We start from the raw sequence: 23,063 nt of genomic DNA on the forward strand, positions 1-23,063 counted from the left end.
ATTGCCTTGGAGCTTAGTAGGGCTGGCAGTTGATTGGCTTGACTGTGTCTTTCCTACATTTGGTAGGTATTCCTGCATTTCAGAGAATGTTGTCCTGGAGAGAAGGCTTTCGGAGAATTCATATAAGAAATGTACCCATCGCATTTCGATATAAGGAGTTGTATTTGACAACAAGGCCGTGTCCTAATCAAATGAGTACTGCTGAACTGCTTCTATGTGTTGTACTGCTACTAGAAGTACAGTACTTCCGAGTACATGCAGGTAATGCATGTACAGTGTGACAATACTATAGGTCTATTGGTTTGGCTCATCATTTTTGGTAATTTCATTAATTCATTGGAATGTTCATTTGAAATACATGATGTCATGATGGAACCTTGTTGCTTGCATGCACATGTATTGTTCCTTTTTTCATACTTATAGTTTCCTCAACAACATTAATCATTCATCATTGAGGTTGATAAATTCCAGTAACTTTACCAAAATGACCTAATCGTGGATTGGAGGATTCTTGGATGATTCTTAGAATTCTTCCAACCCGGGGTTCTGGAACACCTGGGAATTTTTAGGGGAAAGTTACCGGAATTTTGAAACCCCACCTCCATCACAAACTCATTTATCATTTTTTCCCCTCCATTCCATCATTCTCATCCAGGTTTCAGCAGGATCTTCCATGGAGAATCTGTCGGAACCCAAACATGTATTAGCTTTGGACCAGCCATCTACTAATAGACCTATCTCAAACAAAACACTCATGTCTGAAACCCAATCTGTAACTCCAGATCTCCAGATTCCAAATGCCTTTGTATTCAGTCCGTTATCCCCTGAAATGACAATGCCCCCCGAGAAGATGAGGGTATCGCCAGAAAGTCCAGAAAAACCATTGAATCTGAACAAGGAGTCCTCTTCTTCCAAAACCAGTCCAGTGTTACCAGACCTTTTCAGCCACAACGCCGAAGACAGCCAAGGTGATGAAGCACAATCGTCAGCGAGCAATCTAGAAGCACCCCCGGAGTCAGGGGCGCCCACCCAGCTTGATCAGCTGCTGTCGGAATTTGAAGAAATCAAACGGGAATTCCGACCAGAAACTCTAGAACCACTGGACTCACCTCTTTCGGAAACCAGCGAAGGGGGTCTTGAAGATCTACAACCTTATGTTGAGTTTGAGGAACTCTTGCCAGAATCCGACGGATATCCCACTGAGGGTGAGGAAGAGATCTCTAGTCCAAGTCCCTCATCCCCTATTCAGATCACATGGGAGCCAGCTGAAATAAGTGTAATGGTCTCAGTGCCGACCGATCTCTCCCTGTCCAATGAAACTGATCCGGAGGTATTTGGGGTGACCGCAGATCTAATCAAGACCTTCCCAGAGCCTAGCCAAGTTACAGCTGATCCGGTTTGCAGCCACTTGGAGTACCTGCAAACACACAGAGCAGACAAATCAGATCTCACCGGTTCCATACCATTGGATAGCCCCACAGCTGCTACCAAATCTGTCGGAACACCGGAATCTCCAGAACCATGCCATAAAGTTCTAGAACTGTCATCAGAATCAATTGTTCCGTCTCAAAAGTTCCAGTCACTCGAACATGAGGATGCTGCTCTTTTTACCGAACCTTCAACTGTAGAAGAACATCGAATCAGTCTCCCACGGCAGGACCTGGAGACAGTTGGTGAAGAATATGACAACTCCAAAGAAACATCAAGCATTCAAGCTGCAGTCAAAAAGGCATCTATTGAACAAAGCAAAGTATTGTGCGAATCTGGGGGATTAAAGCCCAGCCAATTGGTAGATGAAACATGCATGAGCACTACCCCAGAAGTTGTGTCACATTTATGGGATAGCACTCCCCCTGAAACCCTTGAATACGATGAGCAGTCGCACCACTCGCTCTCTGACGTGACTCCACAGACTCCAGAGACCGTCACCGTCTCCGGGCACTTCAGCTTCGAGGAGTTGATCCCTTACCAGAGTCCTAGGTACCTCAACATGCTCTCTGAAGAGCTCAAGCCAAATACCAGTGAGCAACCATCAGAGAATCCAGTCACCCCCATAGAGGAAGAGTTCAGTCCTCCAGTCACCCCTGTTGAGGTAAAGTCCCATGTCTCCCGGCCCGGTCCAGTAGATCCCATGGCAGAGATGGTGTCAGCCCAGCCTGATCCAGTAGAACCCAGGGCAGAGATGGTGTCAGCCCAGCCTGGTCCAGTAGAACCCAGGGCAGAGATGGTATCAGCCCAACCCGTTCCAGAGGTTACAGCATCAGCCCATGATGAAGAGTTCTCCATGGAGTTCAGCCTCCCTCCTGAGTATGCTGAGGCATCCTCCTCTATCCACAAACCCAATCCTCCGGCCTACGCAGAAATCATACGAGGCAGCACAACAATGCACTTATACGAAGACTCTGACCCGGAGACTTACTTTGACTGCAAACATGGAGTCTCCGACTTCTCCGAGATGGAACCTGACGAACTGAAGAAGAGGGAAAGTTCAGGGGTTGGCCAAACCCAAGGACAAGCTTCCCATTCAGGAGCCCTGGGGATAAAGTACCAGAAGCCGACGGCACTTCCGGTTTGCTCCGCAGTGCGCAAACACGAACGTGGAGTCCTGCTGTCCTCAGGGAGTGAGGATTATGACGACGCACCTTATGATGACATCAAGGAAGAGAGCGAAGAGCTGGCCCAATCTCCCGGCACACACAGAGACGACTCAGCCTTTTACCAGGCTCCTCAGGAGCTTCCTCCTCTCAGATCAGCAGATGATGATGACTCCCTGGACAGGGTGAGATGACTGTTGAGAAAATCCTCCCGCCATTCTTAACCATCTCCTGCTCTGACCCCCTAGCTCCTGCTCTAACCCCTTATATCCTCCTCTAACCCCCTATCTCCTGCTCTACCCCCTTATCTCCTGCTCTAACCCCTTATCTCCTGCTCTAACCCCTTGTATCCTCCTCTAACCCCTTATCTCCTCCTCTAACCCCTTATCTCCTCCTCTAACCCATTATCTCCTCCTCTAACCCCTTATCTCCTGCTCTAACCCCTTATCTCCTGCTCTAACCCCTTATCTCCTCCTCTAACCCCTTATCTCCTCCTCTAACCCATTATCTCCTCCTCTAACCCCTTATCTCCTGCTCTAACCCCTTATCTCCTGCTCTAACCCCTTATATCCTCCTCTAACCCCCTATCTCCTGCTCTAACCCCTTATATCCTCCTCTACCCCCCTTATCTCCTGCTCTACCCCCCTTATCTCCTGCTCTAACCCCTTATCTCCTCCTCTAACCCCTTATCTCCTCCTTTAACCCCTTATCTCCTCCTCTAACCCCCTTATCTCCTGCTCTAACCCCCTATCTCCTCCTCTAACCCCTTATCTCCTCCTCTAACCCCTTATCTCCTGCTCTAACCCCTTATCTCCTGCTCTAACCCCTTATCTCCTGCTCTAACCCTTATCTCCTGCTCTAACCCCTTATCTCCTCCTCTAACCCCTTATCTCCTGCTCTAACCCCTTATCTCCTGCTCTAACCCCTTATCTCCTGCTCTAACCCCTTATCTCCTCCTCTAACCCCTTATCTCCTGCTCTAACCCCTTATCTCCTCCTCTAACCCCTTATCTCCTGCTCTAACCCCTATCTCCTGCTCTAATCCCCCTATCTCCTCCTCTAACCCTTATCTCCTGCTCTAACCCCTTATCTCCTCCTCTAATCCCTTATCTCCTGCTCTAATCCCTTATCTCCTCCTCTAACCCCTTATCTCCTGCTCTAACCCCTTATCTCCTGCTCTAACCCTTATCTCCTGCTCTAACCCCTTATCTCCTCCTCTAACCCCTTATCTCCTGCTCTAACCCCTTATCTCCTCCTCTAACCCCTTATCTCCTGCTCTAACCCCTTATCTCCTCCTCTAACCCCTTATCTCCTCCTCTAACCCCTTATCTCCTGCTCTAACCCCTTATCTCCTGCTCTAACCCTTATCTCCTGCTCTAACCCCTTATCTCCTCCTCTAACCCCTTATCTCCTCCTCTAACCCCCTTATCTCCTTCTCTAACCCCTTATCTCCTGCTCTAACCCCTTATCTCCTCCTCTACCCCCCTTATCTCCTGCTCTAACCCTTATCTCCTGCTCTAACCCCTTATCTCATACTCTAACCCCTTATCTCCTGCTCTAACCCCTTATCTCCTCCTCTAACCCCTTATCTCCTGCTCTAACCCTTATCTCCTCCTCTAACCCCCTTATCTCCTGCTCTAACCCCTTATCTCCTGTTCTAACCCCTTATCTCCTGCTCTAACCCCTTATCTCCTCCTCTAACCCCCTTATCTCCTGCTCTAACCCCTTATCTCCTGTTCTAACCCCTTATCTCCTGCTCTAACCCCTTATCTCCTGCTCTAACCCCTTATCTCCTGCTCTAACCCCTTATCTCCTGCTCTAACCCTTATCTCCTCCTCTAACCCCCTTATCTCCTGCTCTAACCCCTTATCTCCTGTTCTAACCCCCTTATCTCCTGCTTCAGACTGAATGAATGCTTTAACTCCGGGGATGGGATTTGAAACGCCTTTAATTCATATTTTAAACAGAATTCCTCTCGCATGATGTCATCATAGGAAAGAACAGTGCCACTGAGCCGTGATGATGTCTGCTGGGTAGCTGGTTTGCATCCAGTTACTGTAACGTCAACGCAGGGAATTCAGAAAGCAGGTGCAGTTAGTGAGTTTAAGAATAATGCAGAACGATACAAAACAAGAGAAACATCTGACAAAGGAAACAGAACCAATACTGCCTGAAGAGTGATGCTAGGGAGTGCTGGATAAATGGGGGAGTAATCAGGGTAGTGATGGAGTCCAGGTTTTCCTCATGATGGGGTGCAGGTGTACGTAATGAGAGTTACCAGGTGTGTGTAATGAGGGTTGCCAGGAGTGCGTAATGAGGGCTGCCAGGTGTGCGTAATGAGGGCTGCCAGGTGTGTGTAATGAGGGTTGCCAGGTGTACGTAATGAGGGTTGCCAGGTGTGTGTAATGAGGGTTGCCAGGTGTGCGTAATGAGGGCTGCCAGGTGTGCGTAATGAGGGCTGCCAGGTGTGTGTAATGAGGGTTGCCAGGTGTGCGTAATGAGGGTTGCCAGGTGTGCGTAATGAGGGTTGCCATGAATGGGTTGCCAGGTGTTGCGTAATGAGGGTTGCCAGGTGTGCGTAATGAGGGCTGCCAGGTGTGCGTAATGAGGTTTGCCAGGTGTGTGTAATGAGGGTTGCCAGGTGTGCGTAATGAGGGCTGCCAGGTGTGCGTATTGAGGGTTGCCAGGTGTGCGTATTGAGGGTTGCCAGGTGTGTGTAATGAGGGTTGCCAGGTGTGCGTAATGAGGGCTGCCAGGTGTGCGTATTGAGGGTTGCCAGGTGTGTGTAATGAGGGTAGGCAGGTGTGTGTAATGAGGGTTGCCAGGTGTGCGTAATGAGGGCTGCCAGGTGTGCGTATTGAGGGCTGCCAGGTATGTGTAATGAGGGTTGCCAGGTGTGCGTAATGAGGGCTGCCAGGTGTTGAGGGTTGCCAGGTGTGTGTAATGAGGGTTGCCAGGTGTGCGTAATGAGGGTTGCCAGGTGTGCGTAATGAGGGTTACCAGGTGTGGGTAATGAGGGTTGCCAGGTGTGCATAATGAGGGCTGCCAGGTGTGCGTAATGAGGGCTGCCAGGTGTGCGTAATGAGGGTTGCCAGGTGTACGTAATGAGGGTTGCCAGGTGAATTCTTATATCTGACCCAGTGATGTGTGTATTTTGTGTATATTTAACTTTTTCACACTGGAGTCTTACTTGTGTTGTAACAATCTCTTTGTTTCATTTATGCTGTGTTGAAATGCTGTGTTGAAATGCTGTGTAAGGATGCTGTGTTGAAATGCTGTGTAAGGATGCTGTGTTGAGATGCTGTGCTGAGATGCTGTGTAAGGATGCTGTGTTGAAATGCTGTGTAAGGATGCTGTGTTGAGATGCTGTGCTGAGATGCTGTGTTGGGATGCTGTGTTGAGATGCTGTGTTGAGATGCTGTGTAAGGATGCTGTGTTGAGATGCTGTGTAAGGATGCTGTGTTGAGATGCTGTGTAAGGATGCTGTGTTGAGATGCTGTGTTGAGATGCTGTGTTGAAATGCTGTGTAAGGATGCTGTGTTGAGATGCTGTGTAAGGATGCTGTGTTGGGTTTGGGTATGCTGTGCTGAGATGCTGTGTTGGGATGCTGTGTTGGGATGCTGTGTTGGGTTGGGTATGCTGTGTTGGGTTGGGTATGCTGTGTTGGGTTTGGGTATGCTGTGCTGAGATGCTGTGTTGGGATGCTGTGTTGGGATGCTGTGTTGGGTTGGGTATGCTGTGTTGGGTTGGGTATGCTGTGTTGGGTTGGGTATGCTGTGCTGAGATGCTGTGTTGGGATGCTGTGTTGGGATGCTGTGTTGGGTTGGGTATGCTGTGTTGGGTTGGGTATGCTGTGTTGGGATGCTGTGTAAGGATGCTGTGTTGAGATGCTGTGCTGAGATGCTGTGTTGGGTTGGGTATGCTGTGTGGAAATGGAAAAAACCCCGCTAATTTTCATTTTCCGTTGCAAAACGTTTTAAAACGCTTTCCTGTTGTGCTTCCTCATGAATGCGACCCGTGCAGTCTCCTGTGGGTCCCAAATGGAACCCTATGCCCTATGTAGTGTGCTACTTTAGACTAGGGCCTATAGGGGACATCTATGGGTGGCATATACACTACATAGGGAACGGCGCCCCCTGTTGTGAATCAGTGTAACAACAGGTCTCAGCGCCCCCTGTGGTGAATCAGTGTAATAACAGGTCTCAGTGCCCCCCTGTGGTGAATCAGTGTAACAACAGGTCTCAGCGCCCCCTGTGGTGAATCAGTGTAATAACAGGCCTCAGCGCCCCATGTGGTGAATCAGTGTAATGACAGGTCCCAGTGCCCCATGTGGTGAATCAGTGTAATGACAGGTCCCAGTGCCCCATGTGGTGAATCAGTGTAATAACAGGTCCCAGTGCCCCCTGTGGTGAATCAGTGTAATAACAGGCCTCAGCGCCCCCTGTGGTGAATCAGTGTAATAACAGGCATCAGCGCCCCCCTGTGGTGAATCAGTGTAATAACATGCCTCAGCGCCCCCCTGTGGTGAATCAGTGTAATAACATGCCTCAGCGCCCCCTGTGGTGAATCAGTGTAATAACAGGCCTCAGCGCCCCCTGTGGTGAATCAGTGTAATAACAGGCCTCAGCGCCCCCCTGTGGTGAATCAGTGTAATAACAGGTCCCAGTGCCCCCTGTGGTGAATCAGTGTAATAACAGGCCTCAGCGCCCCCTGTGGTGAATCAGTGTAATAACAGGCCTCAGCGCCCCCTGTGGTGAATCAGTGTAATAACAGGTCCCAGTGCCCCCTGTGGTGAATCAGTGTAATAACAGGCCTCAGCGCCCCCTGTGGTGAATCAGTGTAATAACAGGCCTCAGTGCCCCCTGTGGTGAATCAGTGTAACAACAGGCATCAGCGCCCCCTGTGGTGAATCAGTGTAATAACAGGCATCAGCGCCCCCTGTGGTGAATCAGTGTAATAACAGGCCTCAGTGCCCCCTGTGGTGAATCAGTGTAATAACAGGTCTCAGTGCCCCCTGTGGTGAATCAGTGTAATAACAGGCCTCAGCGCCCCCTGTGGTGAATCAGTGTAATAACAGGCCTCAGCGCCCCCTGTGGTGAATCAGTGTAATAACAGGCATCAGCGCCCCCTGTGGTGAATCAGTGTAATAACAGGCCTCAGCGCCCCCTGTGGTGAATCAGTGTAATAACAGGCCTCAGCGCCCCCTGTGGTGAATCAGTGTAATAACAGGCCTCAGCGCCCCCTGTGATGAATCGGTGTAACAACAGGCCTCAGCGCCCCCTGTGGTGAATCAGTGTAATAACAAGCCTCAGCGCCCCCTGTGGTGAATCGGTGTAACAACAGGCCTCAGCGCCCCCTGTGGTGAATCAGTGTAATGACAGGCCTCAGCGCCCCCTGTGGTGAATCGGTGTAACAACAGGCCTCAGTGCCCCCTGTGGTGAATCAGTGTAATAACAGGTCTCAGTGCCCCATGTGGTGAATCAATGTAATAACAGGCCTCAGTGCTGACTGTGTGTCTGTCTCCCTCTACAGCAGGGTGAGATGACAGACATCCCTCCCCAGACTGTGACAGAGGAGCACTACACAGATCAACATGGACACACGGTGGTCAGAAAGGTAAGCATACATGGAAATGAAGACAATGTTTGGTTCCTGTCATTCATTCATTACATCAGTGTTTCCCAATCCTATTCCTGGGCAGTGGTGTGAAGAACTCAAATAAAAAATATTTTAAAGTACTACTTAAGTCGTTTTTTTTTGGTGTATCTTTACTTTACTATTTATATTTTTTGACAACTTTTACTTCACTACGTTCCTAAAGAAAATAATGTACTTTTTACTCCCATCCATTTTCCCTGACACCCAAAAGTACTCGTTACATTTTGAATGTTTAGTAGGACAGAACAATGGTCCAATTCACACACTTATCAAGAGAACATCCCTGGTCGTTCCTACTGCCTCTGGTCTGGAGGACTCTCTAAACAGAGAACATCCCTGGTCGTTCCTAATGCCTCTGGTCTGATGGACTCTCTAAACAGAGAACATCCCTGGTCGTTCCTAATGCCTCTGGTCTGGAGGACCCTCTAAAGAGAGAACATCCCTGGTCATTCCTAATGCCTCTGGTCTGGAGGACCCTCTAAAGAGAGAACATCCCTGGTCATTCCTAATGCCTCTGGTCTGATGGACTCTCTAAACAGAGAATATCCCTGGTCATTCCTAATGCCTCTGGTCTGATGGACTCTCTAAACAGAGAATATCCCTGGTCGTTCCTAATGCCTCTGGTCTGATGGACTCTCTAAACAGAGAATATCCCTGGTCGTTCCTAATGCCTCTGGTCTGATGGACTCTCTAAACAGAGAACATCCCTGGTCGTTCCTAATGCCTCTGGTCTAATGGACTCTCTAAACAGAGAATATCCCTGGTCGTTCCTAATGCCTCTGGTCTGATGGACTCTCTAAACAGAGAATATCCCTGGTCGTTCCTAATGCCTCTGGTCTGGAGGACTCTCTAAACAGAGAACATCCCTGGTCGTTCCTAATGCCTCTGGTCTGATGGACTCTCTAAACAGAGAACATCCCTGGTCGTTCCTAATGCCTCTGGTCTGATGGACTCTCTAAACAGAGAATATCCCTGGTCGTTCCTAATGCCTCTGGTCTGATGGACTCTCTAAACAGAGAATATCCCTGGTCGTTCCTAATGCCTCTGGTCTGATGGACTCTCTAAACAGAGAATATCCCTGGTCATTCCTAATGCCTCTGGTCTGGAGGACTCTCTAAACAGAGAACATCCCTGGTCGTTCCTAATGCCTCTGGTCTGGAGGATTTTCTAAACAGAGAATATCCCTGGTAGTTCCTAATGCCTCTGGTCTGATGGACTCTCTAAACAGAGAATATCCCTGGTCGTTCCTAATGCCTCTGGTCTGGAGGACTCTCTAAACAGAGAATATCCCTGGTCGTTCCTAATGCCTCTGGTCTGGAGGATTTTCTAAACAGAGAATATCCCTGGTAGTTCCTAATGCCTCTGGTCTGATGGACTCTCTAAACAGAGAATATCCCTGGTCGTTCCTAATGCCTCTGGTCTGGAGGACTCTCTAAACAGAGAATATCCCTGGTCGTTCCTAATGCCTCTGGTCTGGAGGACTCTCTAAACAGAGAACATCCCTGGTCATTCCTAATGCCTCTGGTCTGATGGACTCTCTAAACAGAGAATATCCCTGGTCGTTCCTAATGCCTCTGGTCTGATGGACTCTCTAAACAGAGAACATCCCTGGTCGTTCCTAATGCCTCTGGTCTGGAGGACTCTCTAAACAGAGAATATCCCTGGTCGTTCCTAATGCCTCTGGTCTGATGGACTCTCTAAACAGAGAATATCCCCGGTCGTTCCTAATGCCTCTGGTCTGATGGACTCTCTAAACAGAGAATATCCCTGGTCGTTCCTAATGCCTCTGGTCTGGAGGACTCTCTAAACAGAGAACATCCCTGGTCGTTCCTAATGCCTCTGGTCTGGAGGACTCTCTAAACAGAGAATATCCCTGGTCGTTCCTAATGCCTCTGGTCTGATGGACTCTCTAAACAGAGAATATCCCTGGTCGTTCCTAATGCCTCTGGTCTGGAGGACTCTCTAAACAGAGAATATCCCTGGTCGTTCCTAATGCCTCTGGTCTGATGGACTCTCTAAACAGAGAATATCCCTGGTCGTTCCTAATGCCTCTGGTCTGGAGGACTCTAAAAAACAGAGAATATCCCTGGTCGTTCCTAATGCCTCTGGTCTGATGGACTTTTCTCTAAACAGAGAATATCCCTGGTCGTTCCTAATGCCTCTGGTCTGATGGACTCTCTAAACAGAGAATATCCCTGGTCGTTCCTAATGCCTCTGGTCTGATGGACTTATCTAAACAGAGAACATCCCTGGTCAAGAGTTCCTAATGCCTCTGGTCTGATGGACTCTCTAAACAGAGAACATCCCTGGTCGTTCCTAATGCCTCTGGTCTGATGGACTCTCTAAACAGAGAATATCCCTGGTCGTTCCTAATGCTTCTGGTCTGATGGACTCTCTAAACAGAGAATATCCCTGGTCGTTCCTAATGCCTCTGGTCTGATGGACTCTCTAAACAGAGAATATCCCTGGTCGTTCCTAATGCCTCTGGTCTGATGGACTCTCTAAACAGAGAATATCCCTGGTCGTTCCTAATGCCTCTGGTCTGATGGACTTTCTAAACAGAGAATATCCCTGGTCGTTCCTAATGCCTCTGGTCTGATGGACTCTCTAAACAGAGAATATCCCTGGTCGTTCCTAATGCCTCTGGTCTGATGGACTCTCTAAACAGAGAACATCCCTGGTCGTTCCTAATGCCTCTGGTCTGATGGACTCTCTAAACAGAGAATATCCCTGGTCGTTCCTAATGCCTCTGGTCTGGAGGACCCTCTAAACAGAGAACATCCCTGGTCGTTCCTAATGCCTCTGGTCTGGAGGACCCTCTAAACAGAGAACATCCCTGGTCGTTCCTAATGCCTCTGGTCTGATGGACTCTCTAAACAGAGAATATCCCTGGTCGTTCCTAATGCCTCTGGTCTGGAGGACTCTCTAAACAGAGAACATCCCTGGTCGTTCCTAATGCCTCTGGTCTGGAGGACTCTCTAAACAGAGAATATCCCTGGTCGTTCCTAATGCCTCTGGTCTGATGGACTTTCTAAACAGAGAACATCCCTGGTCGTTCCTAATGCCTCTGGTCTGATGGACTCTCTAAACAGAGAATATCCCTGGTCGTTCCTAATGCCTCTGGTCTGATGGACTCTCTAAACAGAGAACATCCCTGGTCGTTCCTAATGCCTCTGGTCTGATGGACTTTCTAAACAAACATGCTTAGTTTGAAAATTATGTCTGAGTGTTGGAGTGCGCCCCTGGCTATCCGTAAATTAAACAAAAACAAGATTATTATATTTTGCTTAATATAAAGTATTTGAAACTACTTTTGATACCTAAGTATTATTTAAAACCAAAAACTTTTAGACTTTTACTCAAGTAGCATTTTACTGGGTGACTTTCACTTCTTTTGAGGCATTTTCTATCTTTTCTTTTACTCAAGTATGAAAACTGGGTACTTGTTCTCCCACTGGTCCTGGGGACCCAAAGTGGTGCACATTTAGTTTTTTTTGCCCCACACCTGATCACACACCTGATCACACACCTGATCACATGCCTGATCACACGCCTGATCACACACCTGATCCCACACCTGATCATACACCTGATCCCACACCTGATCACACACCTGATCACACACCTGATCACACACCTGATCACACACCTGATCACACACCTGATCTCACACCTGATCACACACCTGATCATACGCCTGACCACACGCCTGATCACACACCTGATCCCACACCTGATCACACACCTGATCCCACACCTGATCACACACCTGATCAAACACCTGATCACACACCTGATCACACACCTGATCACACACCTGATCTCACACCTGATCACACACCTGATCATACGCCTGACCACACGCCTGATCACACACCTGATCATAAACCTGATCCCACACCTGATCATAAACCTGATCACACACCTGATCCCACACCTGATCCCACACCTGATCATAAACCTGATCACACACCTGATCCCACACCTGATCATAAACCTGATCACACACCTGATCACAAACCTGATCACACACCTGATCCCACACCTGATCACACACCTGATCCCACACCTGATCACACACCTGATCACACACCTGATCACACACCTGATCCCACACCTGATCATGAACCTGATCACACACCTGATCACACACCTGATCACACACCTGATCAAACACCTGATCACACACCTGATCAAACACCTGATCACACACCTGATCAAACACCTGATCATAAACCTGATCACACACCTGATGTTACTCATCAACTCATCAAGCATTTGGTTCGTAGAACCAGGTGTGTTAATTCAAAAGCCAAAAAACACAAATGTGCCTTTGGGTCCCCAGTATAGTGTATGTGTGTGTGTGTGTTTGTATGTGTGTGTGTGTGTGTGTGTGTGTGTGTGTGTGTGTGTGTGTGTGTGTGTGTGTGTGTGTGTGTGTGTGTGTGTGTGTGTGTGTGTGTGTGTGTGTGTGTGTGTGCGTGCGTGCGTGCGTGCGTGCGTGCGTGTGTGTGTGTGTGTGTGTGTGTGTGTGTGTGTGACTTACCCTAACCTGTTCTGTGACCTTTGCCCTCTGCCCTCTCCATCCAGGTTACTCGTGAGGTGAACCGCCAGGTGATGTCGAGTGAGGGGTCGCAGAGGGAGGAGGGGGGTGCCCCCCCGGGGGAGGAGGGAGACGGATACTCCAGAGTGGTCGAGAGGAGGAGCCACAGAGATCTCTCAGAGGTGAGGGTCTGTATATGTGTTTGGCAGGGTTGGGGTCAATACCAGATCGAAAAAAAAAGAAAAAAAATCCTATATAAACAGCTAATAGAAGTAGAATTGTGCCCAGATCAAATCAAAGTTGATTTGTCACGTGCGCTGAATACAACAGGTGTAGTAGACCTCACAGTGAAATGCTGAATATAACAGGTGTAGTAGACCTCACAGTGAAATGCTGAATACAACAGGTGTAGTAGACCTCACAGTGAAATGCTGAATACAACAGGTGTAGTAGACCTCACAGTGAAATGCTGAATACAACAGGTGTAGTAGACCTCACAGTGAAATGCTGAATACAACAGGTGTAGTAGACCTCACAGTGAAATGCTGAATACAACAGGTGTAGTAGACCTCACAGTGAAATGCTGAATACAACAGGTGTAGTAGACCTTACAGTGAAATGCTGAATACAACAGGTGTAGTAGACCTTACAGTGAAATGTTGAATACAACAGGTGTATTAGACCTCACAGTGAAATGCTGAATACAACAGGTGTAGTAGACCTCACAGTGAAATGCTGAATACAACAGGTGTAGTAGACCTGACAGTGAAATGCTGAATACAACAGGTGTAGTAGACCTTACAGTGAAATGCTGAATACAACAGGTGTAGTAGACCTCACAGTGAAATGCTGAATACAACAGGTGTAGTAGACCTCACAGTGAAATGCTGAATACAACAGGTGTAGTAGACCTCACAGTGAAATGCTGAATACAACAGGTGTAGTAGACCTCACAGTGAAATGCTGAATACAGCAGGTGTAGTAGACCTCACAGTGAAATGCTGAATACAACAGGTGTAGTAGACCTCACAGTGAAATGCTGAATACAACAGGTGTAGTAGACCTCACAGTGAAATGCTGAATACAACAGGTGTAGTAGACCTCACAGTGAAATGCTGAATACAACAGGTGTAGTAGACCTCACAGTGAAATGCTGAATACAACAGGTGTAGTAGACCTCACAGTGAAATGCTGAATACAACAGGTGTAGTAGACCTTACAGTGAAATGCTGAATACAACAGGTGTAGTAGACCTTACAGTGAAATGCTGAATACAACAGGTGTAGTAGACCTCACAGTGAAATGCTGAATACAACAGGTGTAGTAGACCTCACAGTGAAATGCTGAATACAACAGGTGTAGTAGACCTCACAGTGAAATGCTGAATACAACAGGTGTAGTAGACCTTACAGTGAAATGCTGAATACAACAGGTGTAGTAGACCTCACAGTGAAATGCTGAATACAACAGGTGTAGTAGACCTCACAGTGAAATGCTGAATACAACAGGTGTAGTAGACCTGAGAGTGAAATGCTGAATACAACAGATGTAGTAGACCTCACAGTGAAATGCTGAATACAACAGGTGTAGTAGACCTCACAGTGAAATGCTGAATACAACAGGTGTAGTAGACCTCACAGTGAAATGCTGAATACAGCAGGTGTAGTAGACCTCACAGTGAAATGCTGAATACAACAGGTGTAGTAGACCTTACAGTGAAATGCTGAATACAACAGGTGTAGTAGACCTCACAGTGAAATGCTGAATACAACAGGTGTAGTAGACCTCACAGTGAAATGCTGAATACAACAGGTGTAGTAGACCTGACAGTGAAATACTGAATACAACAGGTGTAGTAGACCTCACAGTGAAATGCTGAATACAACAGGTGTAGTAGACCTCACAGTGAAATGCTGAATACAACAGGTGTAGTATACCTCACAGTGAAATACTGAATACAACAGGTGTAGTAGACCTCACAGTGAAATGCTGAATACAACAGGTGTAGTAGACCTCACAGTGAAATGCTGAATACAACAGGTGTAGTAGACCTTACAGTGAAATGCTGAATACAACAGGTGTAGTAGACCTCACAGTGAAATGCTGAATACAACAGGTGTAGTAGACCTCACAGTGAAATGCTGAATACAACAGGTGTAGGTAGACCTCACAGTGAAATGCTGAATACAACAGGTGTAGTAGACCTTACAGTGAAATGCTGAATACAACAGGTGTAGGTAGACCTTACAGTGAAATGCTGAATACAACAGGTGTAGTAGACCTTACAGTGAAATGCTGAATACAACAGGTGTAGTAGACCTCACAGTGAAATGCTGAATACAACAGGTGTAGTAGACCTCACAGTGAAATGCTGAATACAACAGGTGTAGTAGACCTGACAGTGAAATGCTGAATACAACAGGTGTAGTAGACCTCACAGTGAAATGCTGAATACAACAGGTGTAGTAGACCTCACAGTGAAATGCTGAATACAACAGGTGTAGTAGACCTGACAGTGAAATGCTGAATACAACAGGTGTAGTAGACATGACAGTGAACTGCTGAATACAACAGGTGTAGTAGACCTCACAGTGAAATGCTGAATACAACAGGTGTAGTAGACCTTACAGTGAACTGCTGAATACAACAGGTGTAGTAGACCTCACAGTGAAATGCTGAATACAACAGGTGTAGTAGACCTCACAGTGAAATGCTGAATACAACAGGTGTAGTAGACCTGACAGTGATATGCAGAATACAACAGGTGTAGTAGACCTCACAGTGATATGCTGAATACAACAGGTGTAGTAGACCTTACAGTGAAATGCTGACTTACAGGCTCTAAACAACAGTGTAAAAAAAGGTATTAGGTGAACATTAGGTAGGTAAAGAAATAAAACAACAGTAAAAAGACCGTGAAACCCCCTGGTGTGTTTGAGTAGTTCATAACAGATTATAACCTGGTGTGTTTGAGTAGTTCATAACAGATTATAACCTGGTGTGTTTGAGTAGTTCATAACAGATTATAACCTGGTGTGTTTGAGTAGTTCATAACAGATTATAACCTGGTGTGTTTGAGTAGTTCATAACAGATTATAACCTGGTGTGTTTGAGTAGTTCATAACAGATTATAACCTGGTGTGTTTGAGTAGTTCATAACAGATTATAACCTGGTGTGTTTGAGTAGTTCATAACAGATTATAACCTGGTGTGTTTGAGTAGTTCATAACAGATTATAACCTGGTGTGTTTGAGTAGTTCATAACAGATTATATCCTGGTGTGTTTGAGTAGTTCATAACAGATTATAACCTGGTGTGTTTGAGTAGTTCATAACAGATTATAACCTGGTGTGTTTGAGTAGTTCATAACAGATTATATCCTGGTGTGTTTGAGTAGTTCATAACAGATTATATCCTGGTGTGTTTGAGTAGTTCATAACAGATTATATCCTGGTGTGTTTGAGTAGTTCATAACAGATTATAACCTGGTGTGTTTGAGTAGTTCATAACAGATTATAACCTGGTGTGTTTGAGTAGTTCATAACAGATTATATCCTGGTGTGTTTGAGTAGTTCATAACAGATTATATCCTGGTGTGTTTGAGTAGTTCATAACAGATTATAACCTGGTGTGTTTGAGTAGTTCATAACAGATTATAACCTGGTGTGTTTGAGTAGTTCATAACAGATTATATCCTGGTGTGTTTGAGTAGTTCATAACAGATTATAACCTGGTGTGTTTGAGTAGTTCATAACAGATTATAACCTGGTGTGTTTGAGTAGTTCATAACAGATTATATCCTGGTGTGTTTGAGTAGTTCATAACAGATTATAGCCTGGTGTGTTTGAGTAGTTCATAACAGATTATATCCTGGTGTGTTTGAGTAGTTCATAACAGATTATAACCTGGTGTGTTTGAGTAGTTCATAACAGATTATATCCTGGTGTGTTTGAGTAGTTCATAACAGATTATAACCTGGTGTGTTTGAGTAGTTCATAACAGATTATAACCTGGTGTGTTTGAGTAGTTCATAACAGATTATATCCTGGTGTGTTTGAGTAGTTCATAACAGATTATAACCTGGTGTGTTTGAGTAGTTCATAACAGATTATAACCTGGTGTGTTTGAGTAGTTCATAACAGATTATAACCTGGTGTGTTTGAGTAGTTCATAACAGATTATATCCTGGTGTGTTTGAGTAGTTCATAACAGATTATATCCTGGTGTGTTTGTGTAGTTCATAACAGATTATATCCTGGTGTGTTTGAGTAGTTCATAACAGATTATAACCTGGTGTGTTTGAGTAGTTCATAACAGATTATAACCTGGTGTGTTTGAGTAGTTCATAACAGATTATATCCTGGTGTGTTTGAGTAGTTCATAACAGATTATAACCTGGTGTGTTTGAGTAGTTCATAACAGATTATAACCTGGTGTGTTTGAGTAGTTCATAACAGATTATATCCTGGTGTGTTTGAGTAGTTCATAACAGATTATATCCTGGTGTGTTTGAGTAGTTCATAACAGATTATATCCTGGTGTGTTTGAGTAGTTCATAACAGATTATAACCTGGTGTGTTTGAGTAGTTCATAACAGATTATAACCTGGTGTGTTTGAGTAGTTCATAACAGATTATAACCTGGTGTGTTTGAGTAGTTCATAACAGATTATATCCTGGTGTGTTTGTGTAGTTCATAACAGATTATAACCTGGTGTGTTTGAGTAGTTCATAACAGATTATAACCTGTTGTGTTTGAGTAGTTCATAACAGATTATAACCTGGTGTGTTTGAGTAGTTCATAACAGATTATAACCTGGTGTGTTTGAGTAGTTCATAACAGATTATATCCTGTTGTGTTTGAGTAGTTCATAACAGATTATATCCTGGTGTGTTTGAGTAGTTCATAACAGATTATATCCTGGTGTGTTTGAGTAGTTCATAACAGATTATAACCTGGTGTGTTTGAGTAGTTCATAACAGATTATATCCTGGTGTGTTTGAGTAGTTCATAACAGATTATATCCTGGTGTGTTTGAGTAGTTCATAACAGATTATAACCTGGTGTGTTTGAGTAGTTCATAACAGATTATATCCTGGTGTGTTTGAGTAGTTCATAACAGATTATAACCTGGTGTGTTTGAGTAGTTCATAACAGATTATAACCTGGTGTGTTTGAGTAGTTCATAACAGATTATATCCTGGTGTGTTTGAGTAGTTCATAACAGATTATATCCTGGTGTGTTTGAGTAGTTCATAACAGATTATATCCTGGTGTGTTTGAGTAGTTCATAACAGATTATAACCTGGTGTGTTTGAGTAGTTCATAACAGATTATATCCTGGTGTGTTTGAGTAGTTCATAACAGATTATATCCTGGTGTGTTTGAGTAGTTCATAACAGATTATAACCTGGTGTGTTTGAGTAGTTCATAACAGATTATATCCTGGTGTGTTTGAGTAGTTCATAACAGATTATAACCTGGTGTGTTTGTGTAGTTCATAACAGATTATATCCTGGTGTGTTTGAGTAGTTCATTACAGATTATAACCTGGTGTGTTTGAGTAGTTCATAACAGATTATATCCTGGTGTGTTTGAGTAGTTCATAACAGATTATATCCTGGTGTGTTTGAGTAGTTCATAACAGATTATATCCTGGTGTGTTTGAGTAGTTCATAACAGATTATAACCTGGTGTGTTTGAGTAGTTAACAGATTATATCCTGGTGTGTTTGAGTAGTTCAGATTATAACCTGGTGTGTTTGAGTAGTTCATAACAGAACAGATTATAACCTGGTGTGTTTGAGTAGTTCATAACAGATTATATCCTGGTGTGTTTGAGTAGTTCATAACAGATTATAACCTGGTGTGTTTGAGTAGTTCATAACAGATTATAACCTGGTGTGTTTGAGTAGTTCATAACAGATTATATCCTGGTGTGTTTGAGTAGTTCATAACAGATTATAACCTGGTGTGTTTGAGTAGTTCATAACAGATTATATCCTGGTGTGTTTGAGTAGTTCATAACAGATTATATCCTGGTGTGTTTGAGTAGTTCATAACAGATTATATCCTGGTGTGTTTGAGTAGTTCATAACAGATTATATCCTGGTGTGTTTGAGTAGTTCATAACAGATTATAACCTGGTGTGTTTGAGTAGTTCATAACAGATTATATCCTGGTGTGTTTGAGTAGTTCATAACAGATTATATCCTGGTGTGTTTGAGTAGTTCATAACAGATTATATCCTGGTGTGTTTGAGTAGTTCATAACAGATTATATCCTGGTGTGTTTGAGTAGTTCATAACAGATTATATCCTGGTGTGTTTGAGTAGTTCATAACAGATTATAACCTGGTGTGTTTGAGTAGTTCATAACAGATTATAACCTGGTGTGTTTGAGTAGTTCATAACAGATTATAACCTGGTGTGTTTGAGTAGTTCATAGCAGATTATATCCTGGTGTGTTTGAGTAGTTCATAACATATTATAACCTGGTGTGTTTGAGTAGTTCATAACAGATTATAACCTGGTGTGTTTGAGTAGTTCATAACAGATTATATCCTGGTGTGTTTGAGTAGTTCATAACATATTATATCCTGGTGTGTTTGAGTAGTTCATAACAGATTATAACCTGGTGTGTTTGAGTAGTTCATAACATATTATATCCTGGTGTGTTTGAGTAGTTCATAACATATTATATCCTGGTGTGTTTGAGTAGTTCATAACAGATTATAACCTGGTGTGTTTGTGTAGTTTATAACAGATTATATCCTGGTGTGTTTGTGTAGTTCATAACAGATTATATCCTGGTGTGTTTGAGTAGTTCATAACAGATTATATCCTGGTGTGTTTGAGTAGTTCATAACAGATTATAACCTGGTGTGTTTGAGTAGTTCATAACAGATTATAACCTGGTGTGTTTGAGTAGTTCATAACAGATTATAACCTGGTGTGTTTGAGTAGTTCATAACAGATTATAACCTGGTGTGTTTGAGTAGTTCATAACAGATTATAACCTGGTGTGTTTGAGTAGTTCATAACAGATTATAACCTGGTGTGTTTGAGTAGTTCAGATTATATAAGAGATTATAACCTGGTGTGTTTGAGTAGTTCATAACAGATTATATCCTGGTGTGTTTGAGTAGTTCATAACAGATTATATCCTGGTGTGTTTGAGTAGTTCATAACAGATTATAACCTGGTGTGTTTGAGTAGTTCATAACAGATTATAACCTGGTGTGTTTGAGTAGTTCATAACAGATTATAACCTGGTGTGTTTGAGTAGTTCATAACAGATTATAACCTGGTGTGTTTGAGTAGTTCATAACAGATTATATCCTGGTGTGTTTGAGTAGTTCATAACAGATTATAACCTGGTGTGTTTGAGTAGTTCATAACAGATTATAACCTGGTGTGTTTGAGTAGTTCATAACAGATTATAACCTGGTGTGTTTGAGTAGTTCATAACAGATTATAACCTGGTGTGTTTGAGTAGTTCATAACAGATTATATCCTGGTGTGTTTGAGTAGTTCATAACAGATTATAACCTGGTGTGTTTGAGTAGTTCATAACAGATTATATCCTGGTGTGTTTGAGTAGTTCATAACAGATTATATCCTGGTGTGTTTGAGTAGTTCATAACAGATTATAACCTGGTGTGTTTGAGTAGTTCATAACAGATTATAACCTGGTGTGTTTGAGTAGTTCATAACAGATTATATCCTGGTGTGTTTGAGTAGTTCATAACAGATTATAACCTGGTGTGTTTGAGTAGTTCATAACAGATTATAACCTGGTGTGTTTGAGTAGTTCATAACAGATTATATCCTGGTGTGTTTGAGTAGTTCATAACAGATTATAGCCTGGTGTGTTTGAGTAGTTCATAACAGATTATATCCTGGTGTGTTTGAGTAGTTCATAACAGATTATAACCTGGTGTGTTTGAGTAGTTCATAACAGATTATATCCTGGTGTGTTTGAGTAGTTCATAACAGAACCTGGTGTGTTTATATCCTGGTGTGTTTGAGTAGTTCATAACAGATTATAACCTGGTGTGTTTGAGTAGTTCATAACAGATTATATCCTGGTGTGTTTGAGTAGTTCATAACAGATTATATCCTGGTGTGTTTGAGTAGTTCATAACAGATTATAACCTGGTGTGTTTGAGTAGTTCATAACAGATTATAACCTGGTGTGTTTGAGTAGTTCATAACAGATTATATCCTGGTGTGTTTGAGTAGTTCATAACAGATTATATCCTGGTGTGTTTGAGTAGTTCATAACAGATTATATCCTGGTGTGTTTTAGTTCATAACAGATTATATCCTGGTGTGTTGAGTAGTTCAACAGATTATATCCTGGTGTGTTTGAGTAGTTCATAACAGATTATAACCTGGTGTGTTTGAGTAGTTCATAACAGATTATAACCTGGTGTGTTTGAGTAGTTCATAACAGATTATATCCTGGTGTGTTTGAGTAGTTCATAACAGATTATAACCTGGTGTGTTTGAGTAGTTCATAACAGATTATAACCTGGTGTGTTTGAGTAGTTCATAACAGATTATATCCTGGTGTGTTTGATTATATCCTGGTAGTTCATAACAGATTATATCCTGGTGTGTTTGAGTAGTTCATAACAGATTATATCCTGGTGTGTTTGAGTAGTTCATAACAGATTATAACCTGGTGTGTTTGAGTAGTTCATAACAGATTATAACCTGGTGTGTTTGAGTAGTTCATAACAGATTATAACCTGGTGTGTTTGAGTAGTTCATAACAGATTATATCCTGGTGTGTTTGTTTGAGTAGTTCATAACAGATTATAACCTGGTGTGTTTGAGTAGTTCATAACAGATTATAACCTGTGTTTGTGTTTGATTATAACCTGGTGTGTAGTTCATAACAGATTATAACCTGGTGTGTTTGAGTAGTTCATAACAGATTATAACCTGGTGTGTTTGAGTAGTTCATAACAGATTATATCCTGGTGTGTTTGAGTAGTTCATAACAGATTATATCCTGGTGTGTTTGAGTAGTTCATAACAGATTATATCCTGGTGTGTTTGAGTAGTTCATAACAGATTATAACCTGGTGTGTTTGAGTAGTTCATAACAGATTATATCCTGGTGTGTTTGAGTAGTTCATAACAGATTATATCCTGGTGTGTTTGAGTAGTTCATAACAGATTATAACCTGGTGTGTTTGAGTAGTTCACAGATTATAACAGATTATATCCTGGTGTGTTTGAGTAGTTCATAACAGATTATAACCTGGTGTGTTTGAGTAGTTCATAACAGATTATAACCTGGTGTGTTTGAGTAGTTCATAACAGATTATATCCTGGTGTGTTTGAGTAGTTCATAACAGATTATATCCTGGTGTGTTTGAGTAGTTCATAACAGATTATATCCTGGTGTGTTTGAGTAGTTCATAACAGATTATATCCTGGTGTGTTTGAGTAGTTCATAACAGATTATAACCTGGTGTGTTTGAGTAGTTCAGATTATAACAGATTATATCCTGGTGTGTTTGAGTAGTTCATAACAGATTATATCCTGGTGTGTTTGAGTAGTTCATAACAGATTATAACCTGGTGTGTTTGAGTAGTTCATAACAGATTATATCCTGGTGTGTTTGAGTAGTTCATAACAGATTATAACCTGGTGTGTTTGTGTAGTTCATAACAGATTATATCCTGGTGTGTTTGAGTAGTTCATAACAGATTATATCCTGGTGTGTTTGAGTAGTTCATAACAGATTATATCCTGGTGTGTTTGAGATTATATATCCTGGTGTGTTTGAGTAGTTCATAACAGATTATATCCTGGTGTGTTTGAGTAGTTCATAACAGATTATATCCTGGTGTGTTTGAGTAGTTCATAACAGATTATAACCTGGTGTGTTTGAGTAGTTCATAACAGATTATAACCTGGTGTGTTTGAGTAGTTCATAACAGATTATAACCTGGTGTGTTTGAGTAGTTCATAACAGATTATATCCTGGTGTGTTTGAGTAGTTCATAACAGATTATATCCTGGTGTGTTTGAGTAGTTCATAACAGATTATATCCTGGTGTGTTTGAGTAGTTCAGATTATAACAGATTATATCCTGGTGTGTTTGAGTAGTTCATAACAGATTATAACCTGGTGTGTTTGAGTAGTTCATAACAGATTATATCCTGGTGTGTTTGAGTAGTTCATAACAGATTATATCCTGGTGTGTTTGAGTAGTTCATAACAGATTATATCCTGGTGTGTTTGAGTAGT

General features: G+C 43.2%; 1 protein-coding gene and 2 long non-coding RNA genes across 4 annotated transcripts in view; all 3 read left to right on the forward strand.

Annotated features, from left to right (window-relative positions):
* The window catches only part of LOC118379433 (ankyrin-2-like), a 60,508-nt gene that overhangs the window by 33,314 nt on the left and 4,131 nt on the right, over positions 1-23,063 (forward strand). Inside the window, exons 4-6 of the mRNA XM_052514494.1 lie at positions 656-2,779; positions 8,126-8,209; positions 12,842-12,976. Of these exons, the coding sequence (XP_052370454.1) occupies positions 656-2,779; positions 8,126-8,209; positions 12,842-12,976 (2,343 nt within the window). The remainder of the gene's footprint in view (positions 1-655; positions 2,780-8,125; positions 8,210-12,841; positions 12,977-23,063) is intronic.
* On the forward strand, positions 6,746-8,051 carry LOC127927817 (uncharacterized). Its single transcript, XR_008129184.1, has 3 exons — positions 6,746-6,792; positions 7,291-7,366; positions 7,633-8,051. It is a non-coding gene; the product is annotated as an uncharacterized LOC127927817 (long non-coding RNA).
* LOC127927816 (uncharacterized) lies at positions 13,073-15,322 on the forward strand. 2 transcript variants are annotated; one of them, XR_008129183.1, is made up of 3 exons: positions 13,073-14,264; positions 14,341-14,649; positions 15,032-15,322. It is a non-coding gene; the product is annotated as an uncharacterized LOC127927816 (long non-coding RNA). The 2 variants fall into 2 exon arrangements; XR_008129182.1 differs by having other exon boundaries at positions 13,073-14,112.

Source organism: Oncorhynchus keta, unplaced genomic scaffold (genome assembly GCF_023373465.1).
Source record: "Oncorhynchus keta strain PuntledgeMale-10-30-2019 unplaced genomic scaffold, Oket_V2 Un_scaffold_17821_pilon_pilon, whole genome shotgun sequence".
In the NCBI taxonomy this organism is placed as follows: domain Eukaryota; kingdom Metazoa; phylum Chordata; class Actinopteri; order Salmoniformes; family Salmonidae; genus Oncorhynchus; species Oncorhynchus keta.